The following is a 15235-nucleotide window of genomic DNA, read 5'->3' on the forward strand; positions in this document are numbered from 1 at the left end:
TAACCTGCGTGATCATCGTATCAAAATGCGTCCGTCGTGCGTATTTCACTTTGCATACACAATCACTCTTTGCTACTCGTGTTCTACACATGCACTTTTGGTTCTCCGTTTCAACAGGTTTCTCTTATTCTGGCATACCCAGAACGAACTCTCCTCAGTCTCTCCATCCAAATACTGAGGTGAGTGTTAGCATTTACTGATATATATTTTCATTCTAACTATATACATAGTTCTCCTTTCGTTTCTAGGTATGTGCCGTAGTATTATGAGTCTCTCAATCCGAAGACTGAGTTCTCCTTTCGTTTCTAGTCCGAGCTTCTCTTCGTTTGAGATTGGCCTTCCTGTTCCTGCCTCCAATGGCAGCTTCTCCCAAACAGACAAATGAAAGTTCACATCCATACGACGCACTCCCGAATGACCAGGACTTCGACTCAACGATATCTGATGCGAAGTTCACTGCTGATACCAGAACCGATTTCTACGACCGCAGTCTGACGAGTCGCAGAAATGCCCTTGTTGGAGTGGCATGCTCAATTATCCTCAGCTGCTCATGCATCGTTGCAGGCATTGTCACTTTAGCCAATACCGGAGTCTTCGGAACGACCAACGTGATCATCAAGCCCACAGCGAATCCAGGTGTTAATGTGATGCCCCTGCAGGCGGACATAATGACCCTGGTACTTGACTTAATCGTCACGTTATGCACCGAGTCCACAGGCCTCGTACATGGTATCTCATTACGCTCTGCACTAGCCTCAGAGTCTCGACTTCATTTCAACACCAATCTGCGTCTTCTGACTGCGGCTCGTGGATGGTATAACCCTAACGGCACCCTATTTAATGGTATCTCGGCTGTCCTCCTCATTATATCCTACAGCTCGGCTCCATTCGTTTTATGTTTGAACTATTATTTGACACATGAGGGTCTTTCCATCGCAGGGTTACCTCTCCTCATTTTGGGCGTCGCACTCCTCCTCCAGGTGATGATCGCATTGTCAGCGATGCGGGCTGTCAAAATATTGACGTGGAGCTCCTCACCTTTCGACTTGACCGCCGCACTGGTCCACCACACGCAATTGACCCCTGCTACTTTGCGGTGCATGCGTTGTGTGTCTGACCTAGACACCGATGGAGGTCCAGCGAAGCCATCAGAGATACAGCCCTCGGCGTGGCATGCTCACCCTAGCATCCGGAAAGTTGTCATTTATCTCTGGGCGACCGTTGCAGTATGCGCTGGATGGGCCGCACTCGTCACATATATATCGCACAAGCTCCCCTACGACATCCCGATGACCACAAAAACGTGGTCGTTCTTGCCGAATGAGTCGTCCAGTTACATCGTGTATTCTATTCCAGGTGTCAAACTTAAGGTGTGGATTTTGCTCTTCGTCAACTTAGCAGTTGTCCAGGGACCGTTGACACTTGGGTTGCATTGCTCGGAGCTCATCGCGAATGTCATTCGGGACGAAAGACAGTGGAGATGCGCTACCGGAATAAAAGGACTTAGAACGGCGACGAACCCAGTGAAGACAACTTTCACTTACTCGAGTTGTCTCATACTTTTCGTTGCGAAGCCTTTCCTGCGTGAGTCATTCCTATCTAGTATCTTTTATAGGTGTCATTGAACACCATCCTCGACGATCACAGACTGGATGTTTGGGTATTCATTGAGGATATCCGGTCACTCCACCTCTGAGGAGGTAACTTTCGCGGTAGTCATGTTCACTGCCCAGGTTCGCACTTACTGCCTATGTAAAACTGCTACAACATCCTCACACTCTCGTGCAGATCTGGAACTTATGCATAGCGCTATTTATATCTACCTGTTTCTTCACTTTCGTCGCACTGCGCCGACCGCGCGGTCCCCAGCCAGCTGCATACGGCCACCTCCAGACGCTCGCCAACCTCGTGGACGAGTGGTCGCCTGTGATGTGGTGGGGACATAAGGAGGACGGAATTCCGTACTGTCATGCTGGTAGGGTACTTATATGCTCATGACGATACTGCGTTGACATTTTACAAAGGGACGAGCGATCACCCGCTGCCGGATGTGAAGATGGACTACGTTTATGCTGGTTCTGGTGCTGGGTCTCTGGTACCCCTCTCGTGAGAGGTACTTACTTTACTTTTTTAAAGAGCATTTCTTGGTTTCTCTTTTTAAACAAAGCTATATCTATGTTAGGCAGGCGATGCATTGACGGGCACACAACCAGCCATGCCGTTCAATGATACACGCAAAATTTTTATGCTGTTTGCTGTTGGTTTGCTGTGTTGTAAGTAGTTCGTCTTGATATTGCTCCAGCTCGGGCTTTATAATACCATGATGGATGAATGAACGAATATATATGAGCTGTAGAGGATGTAATGAGTTGGAATATGAATCGGAAGTGTACATGTGGGCTGTGAATACCAGTGAAATTGGCCGACATTAAATAATCAGAGTCTTGGTAGGATCGTATTGCATATAGTACATACTACATGCTGTGGTAGGTAAGTCCTGTGGTTGGTCTATATGTAGTGATCGACGAACAAATCATCATCAATTATGTATCTGATATCTGAGTGCGCAATGATATCAACTGCGGTCTTGACCAGAAGTGGAGGACCATGAGATACCCTTAATTTAAACGTCCATGAAAACAAGACTGCGAATTGTCTGAAACGGTCATGATCTCCTCAAAATCTCCCACAAATATTGAGATTCAAAGTCAAAATTCATTGTTCTGCTGTTTCAGAGTGCGCTTGTAGAGTGCAAAAATAACTTCCTACTATCGTAATATACTTATCACCAATTCTCTTCGCAACGGGAACTGATCTGATACGAGGAAGTCATTGTTAAACGGCGATCTGAATATCAAGCTGTGCCATATGCGCTCTACACATGTTATCAAATAAGTGGAAATTAATGCAAGGATTGATGTCAGTAAGCTCGAGAACATCACCGTTGGCTCACAGCGCATCTACCTTGTTTGATCTAAATCTCAGCGTCAAATGACCTGCTTGCAAAAGGTCTTTGACGCTAACGACGGATTCGAAACGCCGTTTGTTATCAGTTGAACAGGCAAGTCGATACAAGACGAGTTGGTCGCAGGTTGCGGATCACGTAGAGGGCAAAATCATTCGATGTACACGAGCAGGTTAGGGAATTCGCCATAGCGGGAGGGCAATTTGAATACGGCACATATTTGTGCAAGGCGTAACCCTGCATTAGCCCGAGTATTGTAGTTTTTATGTGTGACTGAAAAGACTTACCATCAAATCCTGTACCACTCTGCCACAACTCATGACCTTCTACGACAGAGGAAAGTGAGGACGAAGGTAGCATCGGACATCGTGATTGGGCATGATCAGATGGGCTCGAATCGCTGATGTGATTTCGTCCAGGGATAGGAAGTAGGATTGATTTACAGCTGCAGACGTCGAAACGATCCTACACACTAGCGGAAATAAATGAACGCGGAAAGGAAAGCACCGGTCAATGAGAGCAGGTACGAAGTCGAAAGCAGCGAAAACCGCGTAATAATGGAGGTGCTGAATTAATATTGGAACGACTGTGCAAACAAGGCGTCGGAGGGAGAGTGAAGAGGCAGGTGGTGTCCGAGGGTTACCCGAAAGAACTGAGTATATAAGGTCCGACTGATAAGCAACAGAAAAAAGGAAATAGACGTTAACCGGTCCAAGCCAGCATCAGATCGATCATCCCTCCATAAATAGTATTTCAAGGGTACATATATGGTAAGATGTTCACCTCGGACAAGTGCACAACCACTGCTTAGCACCGCTCTTGCATCACTCCGATACTAATAAGCTTACGCTTAGCCTGCAATAGAACGACATTATAGCCTGATAAACACCGCGACACACGACCGCTTTTCCATCACGAAGTCATATCAGACACTGCAGGTTATGGTCATAAGTGAAACTTATTTACATAATCTGCAGGTCAATAATGCGCACATGCATTGTTCGTCCTCCGTTCCAACAGGTTTCTTTTATTCTGGCATCCCCAGAACGAACACTCCTCAATTTTTGAATCCGGAGACTGAAGTGAGTATTAACATTTACCGATACATATTTTCATTCTCACTAGCTACATAGTTCTCCTTTCATTTCTAGGTATGCACTGCCGTAGTACGAGTCTCTCAATCCGAAGACTGAGTTATCCTTTCACTTCTAGTCTGAGCCTCTCTTCATTTGAGGCTGGCCTTCCTGTCTCTGCCTCCCATGGCAACTTCTTCCAAACCAACAGATGAAAGTTCGCATCCATATGACGCACTCAGGCTCCCGAATCACCAGGACTTGGACTGGATGATATCTGATGCGAAGTTCACTACTGATACTAGAACCGATTTCTACGACCGCAGCCTGACAAGTCGCAGATATGCCCTTGTCGGAGTGGCATGCTCAATTATCTTCAGCTGCTCATGCATCGTTGTAAACCGCAGCCTGACAAGTCGCAGATATGCCCTTGTCGGAGTGGCATGCTCAATTATCTTCAGCTGCTCATGCATCGTTGTAAGCATCGTCACTTCAGCCAATCACGGAGTCTTCGGAGTAACCGTGATCAACATGGAGAATATCAACGTGGAGAATATCAACACTGCGACTCAGCTGGACGTCCAGCAGAGGGAAATTCTGGCCCTGGTGCTCAACTTAATCGTCACGTTATGCACCGAGTCTATAGGCCTCGTACATAGCATCTCATTGCGCTCTGCGCTAGCCTCAGAGTCTCGGCTTCGTTTCAACACCAATCTGCGCCTTCTGACCGCAGCTCATGGATGGTATAACCCTAACGGCGCCCTGCTGAATGGTGTCTCAGCTATCCTCCTCATTATATCCTATAGCTCGGCCTCACTCATCGTATGTTTCGACAACCAAACACTGTTGGCACCCACGTGGGCCATGGCATATGATGAGGGTATTGCCATCGCAGGGTTACCTCTCCTCGTTTTGGGCATCACACTCCTCCTCCAGGTGATGATTGCATTGTCAGGGATGCGGGCTGTAAAAATATTGACGTGGAGTTCCTCACCTTTCGACTTAACCGCTGCACTGGTCCACCACACGCAATTGACCCCTGCTACTTTGTGGTGCATGCGTTGTGTGTCTGACCTAGACACAGATGAAGGTCCAGCAAAGCCACTCAAAATACAACCCTCTGCGTGGCATGCTCACCCTAGCATCCGGAAAGTTGTCATTTTTCTTTGGGTGATCGTTGCAGCATGCGCTGGATGGGCCGCACTTGTCATGTATATCTGGCACAAGTTTTTCAGCCAGGGTATGATGTCCGCCGTTGCGCTGACCCCACAAACGTGGTCGTTCATCCCCAATTTGCTGAACGAGAATTTCAATTACATCGCGTATTTTATACCGGGTGTCAATTTTCAGGTGTGGATTCTGGTCTTTGTCAACATGGCAGTTGCCCAGGGACCATTGACGCTGGGGCTGCATTGTTCGGAGCTCATCGCAAATGTCATTCGAGACGAAAGACAGTGGAGATGCGCTACAAGCAGGAAAGGACTTAGCACGGCGACAAACCCGGTGAAGACGATTTTCACTCATCCGATCTGTCTCATACTTTTCGTCGCGAAGCCTTTCCTACGTGAGTCATTCACGTCTAGTATCTTTTATAGGTGTTATTGAACACCATACTCGACGATCACAGACTGGATGTTCGGGCTTTCATTCACCATATATAACTCTGCAACTGACGGGGAACTAGATGGGTCGTTTGTGGACATGTTCACAGCCCAGGTTCGCACTTACTGCCTACATAAACCTGCCACGATGTCCTCACACCCACGTACAGATCTGGAACTTGTGCATAGCGCTGTTTATATTTGCCTGTTTCTTCACTTTTGTCGCACTGCGCCAACCGCGTGGCCCCCAGCCGGCTGCATACGGCCACCTCCAGACGCTCGCAAACCTCGTGGACGAGTGGTCGCCTGTGATGTGGTGGGGACACAAGGAAGACGGAATCCCGTACTGTCATGCTGGTAGGGTACTTATATGCTCACAATGATGCTGCGTTGACATTTTACACAGGGACGAGCGATCACCTGCTGCCGGATGTGAAGATGGACTGCGTTTATGCTGGTTCCGGTGCTGGGTCTCTGGTACTCTCGTGAGAGGTACTTGCTTCTCTTTTTCAAAAGGCATTTCTTGATTTCTCTTTTAAACATAGGAGCTACATCCACATCAGGCTGGCAATGCATTCATGGTGCACACAACCAGCCATGCCACTGAGCGAGACATATACCGTTTTTCTGCTGTCTGCTGCGTTGCAAGTAGTTTGTCTTGTTCTTAATAACTTCTTATATCATTCATATCTGGGACGACTTTTAGCAGAGACACGTTCAATTCAACCTTCAAGCAATTGTTGAATCGTTGCGATTTTTTTCCGATTTTATGTCTATTCATAGTGAGACTCTATGTATTAGGACAGTACTATCTAGTCTTGGAGCGTTGTGATTTTGGTCGATGACATGTCGTATAATTGACTTGCAAAGTTATACTTTATACTGTTCCGCCCCCGAAGTGAGCACCATAACCTAGGATTCATATGTTTGCCAGGTGTTCAGTAGAAACGTTTTCTTTTCAGACTCTAACGAGCATTCCCGTCGCTCCGCCACAGAGGTGGAACAAAACTTTCTTGCAAAATGATGCATTAATATTGTCTCCAACTCTCCGAGCTCAGTATGACACCGATGGTGGATCCCAGAAGTTCCCCAGTACTGAGGCTAGCTGTTGTGTAGTGTATACCATGCTCAATTCGATCTCTCTCCAATCTCTATCCTCAGCAACTAAAGTGTGGTTCCATGAAGTTCAGGTACCATTGGAAGATCTTTCATTGCAGATGGTAGTCTACTGATGGTCATCTACGCAGTGCTAGGTATGTACAGAATTCTAGTCTTTCGGATCCCGCGCCTCGCTGATGGCATCCCTCCCGCTCTTCCACTGATATGACATCCTTGCCCGTCTCACCAAATGTGGGTAATCCACCTGCAATCATGAACAGCCTTATTTTACGGCAGTAGCCTAGTAGTAAGCCATGTACAAAAAGACTAGAACGAAAAAAGGAACCGGAATGAAAATGTGCAACCGCTCACAGTAGCAAAAGGACGCCGTTATGCACCACAATCCATTCTACCAGTCCTCGTAGCAAGAGTGGACCAGAGGGGACATTGGACGGCAGAATTGCTCCTCGATGCCAATAACGTGGCTGGTAAACACGGTTCCTAGCCCCTCCTCTCCTTCAGCTTGCAGTCCTGACCTCCATCCCCACAAGCCTCCTGGGCTGTATGGTCGGTTCTGGGAGTCGCTGAGGTTGAGTGATGGTGGGAATTGGCGATACCGTGCGTGGATGCTGGTGGTAGCTGAAAAATGTGCGCCGGGTTTGCAGACGCTGTTGTTGTCAGAGATTCGAGTCCCACATGTGGGCAGTGCTGGAGGTGCGGTTGGGTGAAGAAATGACACTGAAATGTACGGTCAGGTGTAGTTTGGTGAATGTATGGCGCTAGGTGCAGATTGGAGGCGCTGCCGGGTTCAAGAAGCGCCATCGAAGCGATAAAGCGCCAGAAAGACATCGGAGGATGCTGTGGGCAGGGGCAGGTGTAGCAGGATGTCACGTCGTCACGGTGGGGCATGGACATCAGAGGGTGCAGCAAGTAGAATGTGAGAGTACCAGATGCGAAAACTTAAAAGACCTACCAGGGCTATTCATTCAACTCTACCTCTTTCACCCGTTTGTGCACACCATGGACCTCCATTACCAAGTGCCGGGACAGATCCTAGACGCCTTATGTGAAAGCATGGCGATGCAGGGGGAATTTAGCATACCTCCCATGAACTATGGCTATCCAGGACTAGAGCAAGTATCGATATCAGCACTTCCAGATGCGAAGGCAGGAAACACTGGCAAGTTGTCAAAGACTGTGGTTGTGTCACTCATTGAAGAGCTTGATAGTGTGACCAGCACAAAATTAGCTCATTTTCAGTGGGAAGAGAGCCGTACGCACTCAGATAACCTGATGGTAAGAACCCAGTTTCAGTCGTGCGTAGTATAACTATAAGGAGGACGATATTCACAGGGCATGAGTTGTACAACGATAGAACGTACTGCAAGGAATGGGTTTAATCTTCACCACTATCCTCGCTGGATGACGTATCGTCTTCATCTGCATTGAGTTGACTGGCTGCGAATTGATTGAGTGACATGGGTCGTCTAGAGACATTGCTGCCATCAGTATATCATCGTCGGATTCTTCGAGTTCTGCTTCCATCTCGCCCGAAGGCGTCAAGATCTATCTCTTCTTCCACTGGACCATTGTGGGTGGTTTCATCCCAGTCTTTTTCTGAGTCCGATTCTGCTGCTGCAGGCTTTGTGGGAGGAGCAGGAGGCACGAAAGAAGACTTTGTTCCTGGCAAGGCTAGTCCGGTCGAGACAGACGGCTTTGGACGTTTTGAAGGACGAGCGGGGCGACCAAAATCAAGAACCTTTTCCAAGCCGGAATCTTCTCTATACGTATTGGTTTCTCTCTTCGCCTTCGGTACTTCCTTGGGTTTGGTTTTTGGCTTCGGTTCAGACTCGTGCATCTTTGGAGGTGGAGCGGCAAGGCGAGACACTTTAGGTTTTGGAGGTGGCGAAGGAGCTTTATGAGGAGGTATCTCAATCTCCTCGCGCTCTTCTTCTTCCTCCTCCTCCTCCTCCTCCTCCTCTTGCCTTTGCCCCGTGACCTTTGCCCAAAATGTCATCGACGTCATCCACGGCCTCACCATCAGCATTTGAAAGCCCTAAAAGATCACGTTCTAGTTCTTTCTCCAAATCTACCGCATCTTTAAGCTGTGCTGTAGGAGTTGTTGTTGCAGATGCTGGAAGTCACCGAGCATGGATGACGATACCCGATCAAGCACTAGGTAGACAACTTACTAGACTTTCTTGTCATATCTAAAGCCTATGAAGCACTCTACCTTTTCAAGAGTGAATGTCTGGAGTGGTGTTACAAGCTGGATCCAACAAAATACAAGAGAACGGTTACTCACTTCCAGTTCCTCATCATAAATTAGGACACAATCATACTCCTTCACCGGCTGTTCACTCCCTTTGAAGAGATGGTTCTTGGCGCTCGCACGCCTGGTAAAATCATCAGCAGAGGCTCTGAAAGCTGAACATAGCACATGCGCCATACCTGCGTGCTAGGGCTTTCTAAAGTGATGCTGGTCGGGTCTTTCCCGCATTTGACTTCAATCGTTCCGGACCTGCTGGGTTCTATTGACTCTGGCTTAAAATTATCTGCCCTGTGTCTTTCAGCACGTTCAGAAACTGACAATAAAAGGCTTTGTACACCTGAAGGAGTAGGGATCCTTGTCGGGGAGATTAGAGCGCTTCAGTGGAGCTACACCTTTGCGAGCTTTGAGTGCGCGCCTTAGTGAAGCTCCTGTTGCTATGGAGTGTCAGCCTGTTGTTGATTGACCGTCCTAGGAGGCGAACGGAAAGACTTAGATCAATAATAATATTGTAATGCTGAAGTAAGCTTGGAAGTTGGCAGTGTGTTCATTGTTTCCTTGTTGTTTCCCGCGTTGTGGACAGCAGTCACGTGAGCACGCAGTTCGATTCAGGCAGACCTTTTAAATCAAGTCTTTACACTGTCAGTAATACGACATACTGCCCCATGGCAATCAAATGTCTTAACTCGATCGCAAGCTCGGATCATATGTTGCTAAAGAACTGAATATTTCGGATCCCATGCTTGAGCCGTCCTTGTTTGGTCCTTGTGTAATCGAGGAGTGCTAGCTTCAAGAACATACGACTACTAAATAGCCACACCTGCAGGCAAGACACTTCAAAGCTTCATGCTCTAAGTAACTTATTTTCAATGCTCCACTTGGCACGAAGGTGTACTGTTGTCATAGTCACCAGCGAGGAACCGACTTATCGAGCCCGTGCTCTGCCAGCATGGTCATGCTGTCGTGGCCAACGTGATTCACGCTGAAGCCCAGTTGATGTCGTTGATGTCGCCACGTTGGTTGAAACGCTCGAGAAAGGCCGGGTGCCCGCCCCCTAGCTCGTCTATTGATGCTTCAGAATATTCGACAGAACAACAAAGGACACGGAGGAACAGGGATGGGCGGAACGGTGGAATAAGAATTGGGGGTATTGGGATATCAAGAGACTCTGGATGAAATTTAGGTGAGTGAGATTCGGAGCACTTGCTGGACTGATCCATACTTATACTGAGCGCTGTCGACACTAGTGACTTTTGAATGACCGTCATCATGGTTAACACTTTTCTGGACCCATTGCAATCTTCTTGGTGTTGCAACATTGTATATTCAGTTATATTTTTCACATTCGACAGGCGTGTTTATCTTGTCAAGAGGACCTTGCAGTGCCAACGCCGAGAAAGGTGGTATTAGTCATAAGTTTGATCTATGCATGTCAGTTATTATTAACTTAATCGGTGCGGGACAGGCCTCAGGCACTATCATGACCAGCTGAGGCCAATCAAGTGACGTTCGTGGAATAGGCCCCTCAAATTACATCAGTACCTCCTTTTGCGAATGATTGCTGGATGCTGGGGCCATCATAGATTCAGCCATGATGAATCCCCCGTGCCTCCACCAAAAGCTGTGTACGGCAAAAATGCAAGTCGTGTTTTTCAACTTGTGGGTTGCCCAGTTTTGCCATTGATATCACTTTGTGCCAGCATAGCTTACTTATCGCTAATTCTTTTCATAGACCTGGAACCTGTACATGTCTATATATTGTAAGAACAGAGTGTTTGATGTAGGCAATCCCAGTAGGCTAATGATAGCTAACGATGGGGGGGCCATGCTGATATGTGGCACGATTCGAACTGCCAAAGCAGTGCTCCATCATCCTTCTGACACTGAAGCTGTGTTTCATCATATTTGAAAGGTATGCTCCCACTTACATGCTTATCTATGCAGAAGCTGTACAGTGCGAATCACATAACAGATCTAGATCTATGCGATTCGTTGGTCTCGTGTCCTTTTGTGGCTGCAGGATATATAGTACGGCGCAAACTTGCAATGGGCTCAAGCCTCAGTCAACATTAATGTCTTCGTCAACGCAGGACCTCATCCCACAACTTCACCTCGGGAACACATTTGGAGCACTGTTTATTGGGATCGTCTTTGCAGCAATGTTAGTAACCTACCTGCTCGCAAAGCGTAGGGCCTCATTGAGTCTTGTCGTCCCAACATATTTCACGGAACAGTCTCTTTGGTCTAAGTAACATTCAAGCTTTTTTCTACTTTCAGGCGCACAGGGATACAGCGATATCGTTCCCTAAGCTAGCCGTACGTCGATGCTTCCTTCCTCAGTTCAGTTGTTGATGCTACATTAGGTCGCCTGGCTTTGGTGTGTATACTCTTCAGTTGCCATTGTCGAGCGCAGCGAGTTTACACCCTTCCTTGAAATTTTAGGATACTCGATGCTCTACACCTGTTCTTGATAGTCCACTGCGTCTATTATTATTTAGTGGCCCACTACGCGGACATCAGTGCACTCACAGAAATTGTGTGGAGTTTCAAAGTGAGTTTCGTTGGGGCCTCCGCGCGGCCTCTACTAATACTATGATACTGACGGGCTCGCGCAGCTTCAAATAGTCTTCGATGTAAGTGGTTTTTTCTATGCACCGCAATCCGCCCACGCATTCATTACAGGTTATAATTGTCTATGGGGTACATCTGTAAGTTGGAAGTGTACTGTTATCTACGACTTGAAAGATTCAAGTGATGCTTTTATTGGTTCGCAGTCTGTACTTCCATCACATATGGATAGGTATGTGTTTCCATATCGAGCCAACGGGTTTCTACGACTGATGCAATGTACCAGTCGGAACGGGCCGATCAAGAGTCCTTCCTATAGCAGTGGTGGGTTTAAATCGATGATCACGTGTTATAGCATGGATTTTGATGATGCAGTATTAGGGTGTTATCGTAACTTTGGGTTCAGGTGAGTTCACGTTTGGTATTCCTCTTCGCTCGGTCTTCAAAATTTCTTAAGGTGTTGCCATCGGTGAGAGTTCAAAATATCGGCACTTTTGACAACGGTCGGCTCATCATTGTAATCCAACGACAGCCCTTATTTGGGCCATGTGAGTTAAACAACGTGCCGCCTAACTATACGAATTACTGATAGCGAGTAGCTATCAGTGCCATGTGTTCTCAGATCTGATTAACATCGAGTGAGCGACATTTCTGGCCCTGGGCACGATTACCTTTGTCGATTTCATTATCGCATCATCGTTATGCTATCTTCTCGCTACTTCCCGGACTGGATTCTCTAGGTAAGGAGCGGTCTGTTCATGCTGAGCGACCTGATATACCAACATGACGTACTTAGCACCGATTCCATGATAACAAAGCTCATGGCTTACATTATCAACACGGGTTGTCTGACGAGGTATGTCTCCTTCCAGACTAGTCCACATCTTGACTTATATTTCATGTAGCATGTGTTCACTGACAATTATGATTACAGTAAGCTTCCAGTGATTGTACTACCCGTCTCATCTCTGAGGTCCTTCCAGTGCGCAGTGATGCCGCACAACTTCATTTTCCTCGGCGTTGATTTTTTAGTGGCTAAATGTATTACCCAAAGCGTTCTCAGAATGTTGTGCTGACCACTGGTTCCTTTTCAGTATACGTCAACTCATTCTTTGCACTCCTGAACGCGCGACACTACTTGCCGCCCGCCACAGAAACTAACCATTCCCCTGAAGTCCACATGCGCTATGGTATCTACCGCCCAGAGCTGAACGTTATGACATCCCAAGACGAGGAATTCCAGGGATCCCGGAAAAATATATTTAAACATCCCGGCGATGAAGTGATGCATATTACTCGATCTGCCATGGTTAGTAGCTGCATTACTGGCGATGGAAGAGTACTGATTGTCACGATTTAGCCACATCGACCCATTGAGGCGACGGTGGAGACGAATTCATTCTCATCAGCGTGATGTATCAGTACTATTATGCATGTATCATGTATCCTCCGCCTCTTCGCGAGATAGGACTTGCAAGTCTTTATTAGATCACCGCACAGCCAGTGTGGGGACAAGAATCTACATAGTCCATTATGCCTCTATTTGTGTGTTTCATATGTCACTACTACTCAGTTATTCAGTTTCATGCGCTTGGAAGCAACGAGACTCTCGTACACAGACCACTAGTGGACTCCACTCCAATGGACAAACTTCCTCCACTAACGTGGGAGTCCTCGTGTGATTGAATACATCGAGGACGAGCATACGACTAGTCATACCTGCAAGACGCTTCACACTCTGATATCCTCAATGATCCACTTGGCACGAAGGTCTACTGTATAGTCATCATAGTTACCAGCGAGGAACCGATGCATTGAAACCCATGCAATCATCGCTGCATTGTCTGTATTGAATTTGAAACCCTGTGAATCGGTCGACATATTGAAATGCTGACCTGTGCATAATTCCAGCGGGGGGAAATGGAGCGATATGCGCTCATCAGAGCTGTACTCATCCAGTGCTGCTCGGAGCCTACGGAAACTGAGGACGAGAAAGAAAACCGAGCTTGAGAAACTTACCTTTCGCGTAAAAAGATGTTACTGGCGACCCCGCCGCTAACGACGACATCCCTGACGTTCACGCCTTTCAGCTCGAGATTTTGAAGGCTCAATGTAAGCTTAGCACAGAGTTGACGGGCCGCGGCTGTCTGGAATGCACGAGCCAGGTGTTGAGAGGTGATCCGTCAGAGCACCCGACCCGGGAACCTGACCCGGTGTCATTCTAATATCGCGACTGTCACTGTACAATTTCCCCTGTCATTGCATGTCACTCATCTAGTTACATTTATTTTCTTTCTCTTTACTTAAGGCGGGCAGACGCCCTCGTCGCACCTCAGTCTCTTTGCCATAGACTGAGGTGTGTATGCTCTCCTTATCCCTATTGATATCATACTCATTAGTACACCTATAGGCTCGCGCTATCTTAGGTTCGTACATTAGGAATCTTAGTCTCTTTGCCATAGACTGAGGCTCGCGCTATCTTAGCTCTCACCCTTTAACAGGTTATGAGCCCTGCCTAAAGGACAGCAGCATTCTCTTACCAGACATCTCATCACACAATGACTTCCTCTGACTCTCTCCCGAAGACCGAGAAGTATCTGCACGAGAAGCTCACCCTCGACGGCTCTAACTATTCTCAATGGGCTACCGGCTTTAAGATGTGGGCTGGTGGTATCGGCCTATGGCCATACATTAGTGGAGATGAGACAGCACCATCCCCGCCGGCCCCGCTCACAGACCCTGACCAAAATATCCTCCGCCAGGAGAAACATGATGAGCGGGTAAAGCTTTATAAACAGTGTCGACTTCTTGCCCTCAGTGCACTCTCTACAGCCATTGACACACAAGACTTTGTCTATCTGCGTGACATCGACGACCCACACGTTGCTTGGATCGCCCTGGAGAAAAAGTACCTTCCCCAGAAGGCCATTCGGTTCAACCAATATCTCGATTGTCTATTCACCCTCCCGAAAGCACATGACAGTGTATCCATCGCAGAAACACTGCAGATACTCATTGTCTTGAAGGCAGATCTCGCAGCACTATCGGTTGCGTCTGCATCAACGCCCGTTCCTGCTGCCACCTCTACAACGTCTGCATCCATCACAGCTAAGAAGGAGGAATATAAAATCCCTGACGCTATCTTTGTACACGTCCTACTCCGAGCTCTCCCTGACTATTACGACCCTCTTCGCCAAACACTCGTTAACAGCGATGCATCACTAGACTTCAACGACATCGTGAACCAACTGAAGACCCAAGAGCTTCATCATGCTGGCACTAATAATGCGCCAGAGCATATGGCCATGCTCTCGGGTCATCGGGGCAGCAATGCACCTCCCAAAACTTGTGATCGCGTCCCTCCAAAAGGTTTTGACGAGTCGAAAGGGGATGGCTGGATTGTCGGATGGAGGCCTAAGTGTGGTCACTGCCAGAAAGCTGGACATGTCTGGGCACAATGTCGCGCACGACTCGCCAAGGATGAGAAGAAGTCAGCACCACATTCGTCCCCTGCTGCTGTCGCCGCTAACACAGAATCTCCATTGGCAGACCAAGCTGACGAATCTGTCACGCCCCCTCCTTTCATCCTTACCCTAAAAGATCACTCTGCCAGCATCTCGTCCACCCTTAATCTGCCAGACGGGATGTTCCATGTAGATTC

General features: G+C 47.6%; 5 protein-coding genes across 5 annotated transcripts; 3 read left to right on the forward strand and 2 right to left on the reverse strand.

Annotated features, from left to right (window-relative positions):
* Positions 1–356: 356 nt before the first annotated feature.
* DFJ58DRAFT_730164 (uncharacterized protein) lies at positions 357–2110 on the forward strand (the record flags this gene model as incomplete). Its single annotated transcript, XM_041385846.1, has 4 exons — positions 357–1584; positions 1648–1733; positions 1789–1975; positions 2025–2110. The coding sequence occupies 4 exons, from the start codon at positions 357–359 to the stop codon at positions 2108–2110; spliced, it is 1587 nt and encodes a 528-aa protein (XP_041241826.1).
* Positions 2111–4569: 2459 nt separating this feature from the next.
* On the forward strand, positions 4570–6128 carry DFJ58DRAFT_747029 (uncharacterized protein; the record flags this gene model as incomplete). Its single annotated transcript, XM_041387502.1, has 4 exons — positions 4570–5602; positions 5666–5754; positions 5810–5996; positions 6046–6128. 4 exons carry the CDS (start codon positions 4570–4572, stop codon positions 6126–6128), a joined length of 1392 nt encoding a protein of 463 aa, XP_041241827.1.
* A 2122-nt stretch (positions 6129–8250) lies between these two features.
* DFJ58DRAFT_843194 (uncharacterized protein) lies at positions 8251–9186 on the reverse strand (the record flags this gene model as incomplete). Its single annotated transcript, XM_041392926.1, has 4 exons — positions 8251–8736; positions 8759–8871; positions 8930–8954; positions 9043–9186. 4 exons carry the CDS (start codon positions 9184–9186, stop codon positions 8251–8253), a joined length of 768 nt encoding a protein of 255 aa, XP_041241828.1.
* A 1892-nt stretch (positions 9187–11078) lies between these two features.
* DFJ58DRAFT_915228 (uncharacterized protein) lies at positions 11079–13057 on the forward strand (the record flags this gene model as incomplete). Its single annotated transcript, XM_041395429.1, has 13 exons — positions 11079–11167; positions 11241–11322; positions 11370–11383; positions 11449–11557; positions 11622–11639; positions 11689–11714; positions 11781–11806; positions 11950–11980; positions 12107–12122; positions 12371–12430; positions 12480–12507; positions 12669–12883; positions 12935–13057. 13 exons carry the CDS (start codon positions 11079–11081, stop codon positions 12986–12988), a joined length of 768 nt encoding a protein of 255 aa, XP_041241829.1. The 3' UTR covers positions 12989–13057.
* A 248-nt stretch (positions 13058–13305) lies between these two features.
* On the reverse strand, positions 13306–13794 carry DFJ58DRAFT_730168 (uncharacterized protein; the record flags this gene model as incomplete). Its single annotated transcript, XM_041385847.1, has 3 exons — positions 13306–13546; positions 13594–13680; positions 13733–13794. 3 exons carry the CDS (start codon positions 13792–13794, stop codon positions 13306–13308), a joined length of 390 nt encoding a protein of 129 aa, XP_041241830.1.
* Between the last annotated feature and the right edge of the window lie 1441 nt (positions 13795–15235).

The sequence above is a fragment of the Suillus subalutaceus genome, assembly GCF_016647625.1.
Source record: "Suillus subalutaceus strain FC151 chromosome Unknown DFJ58scaffold_84, whole genome shotgun sequence".
NCBI classification, from domain to species: Eukaryota; Fungi; Basidiomycota; class Agaricomycetes; order Boletales; family Suillaceae; genus Suillus; species Suillus subalutaceus.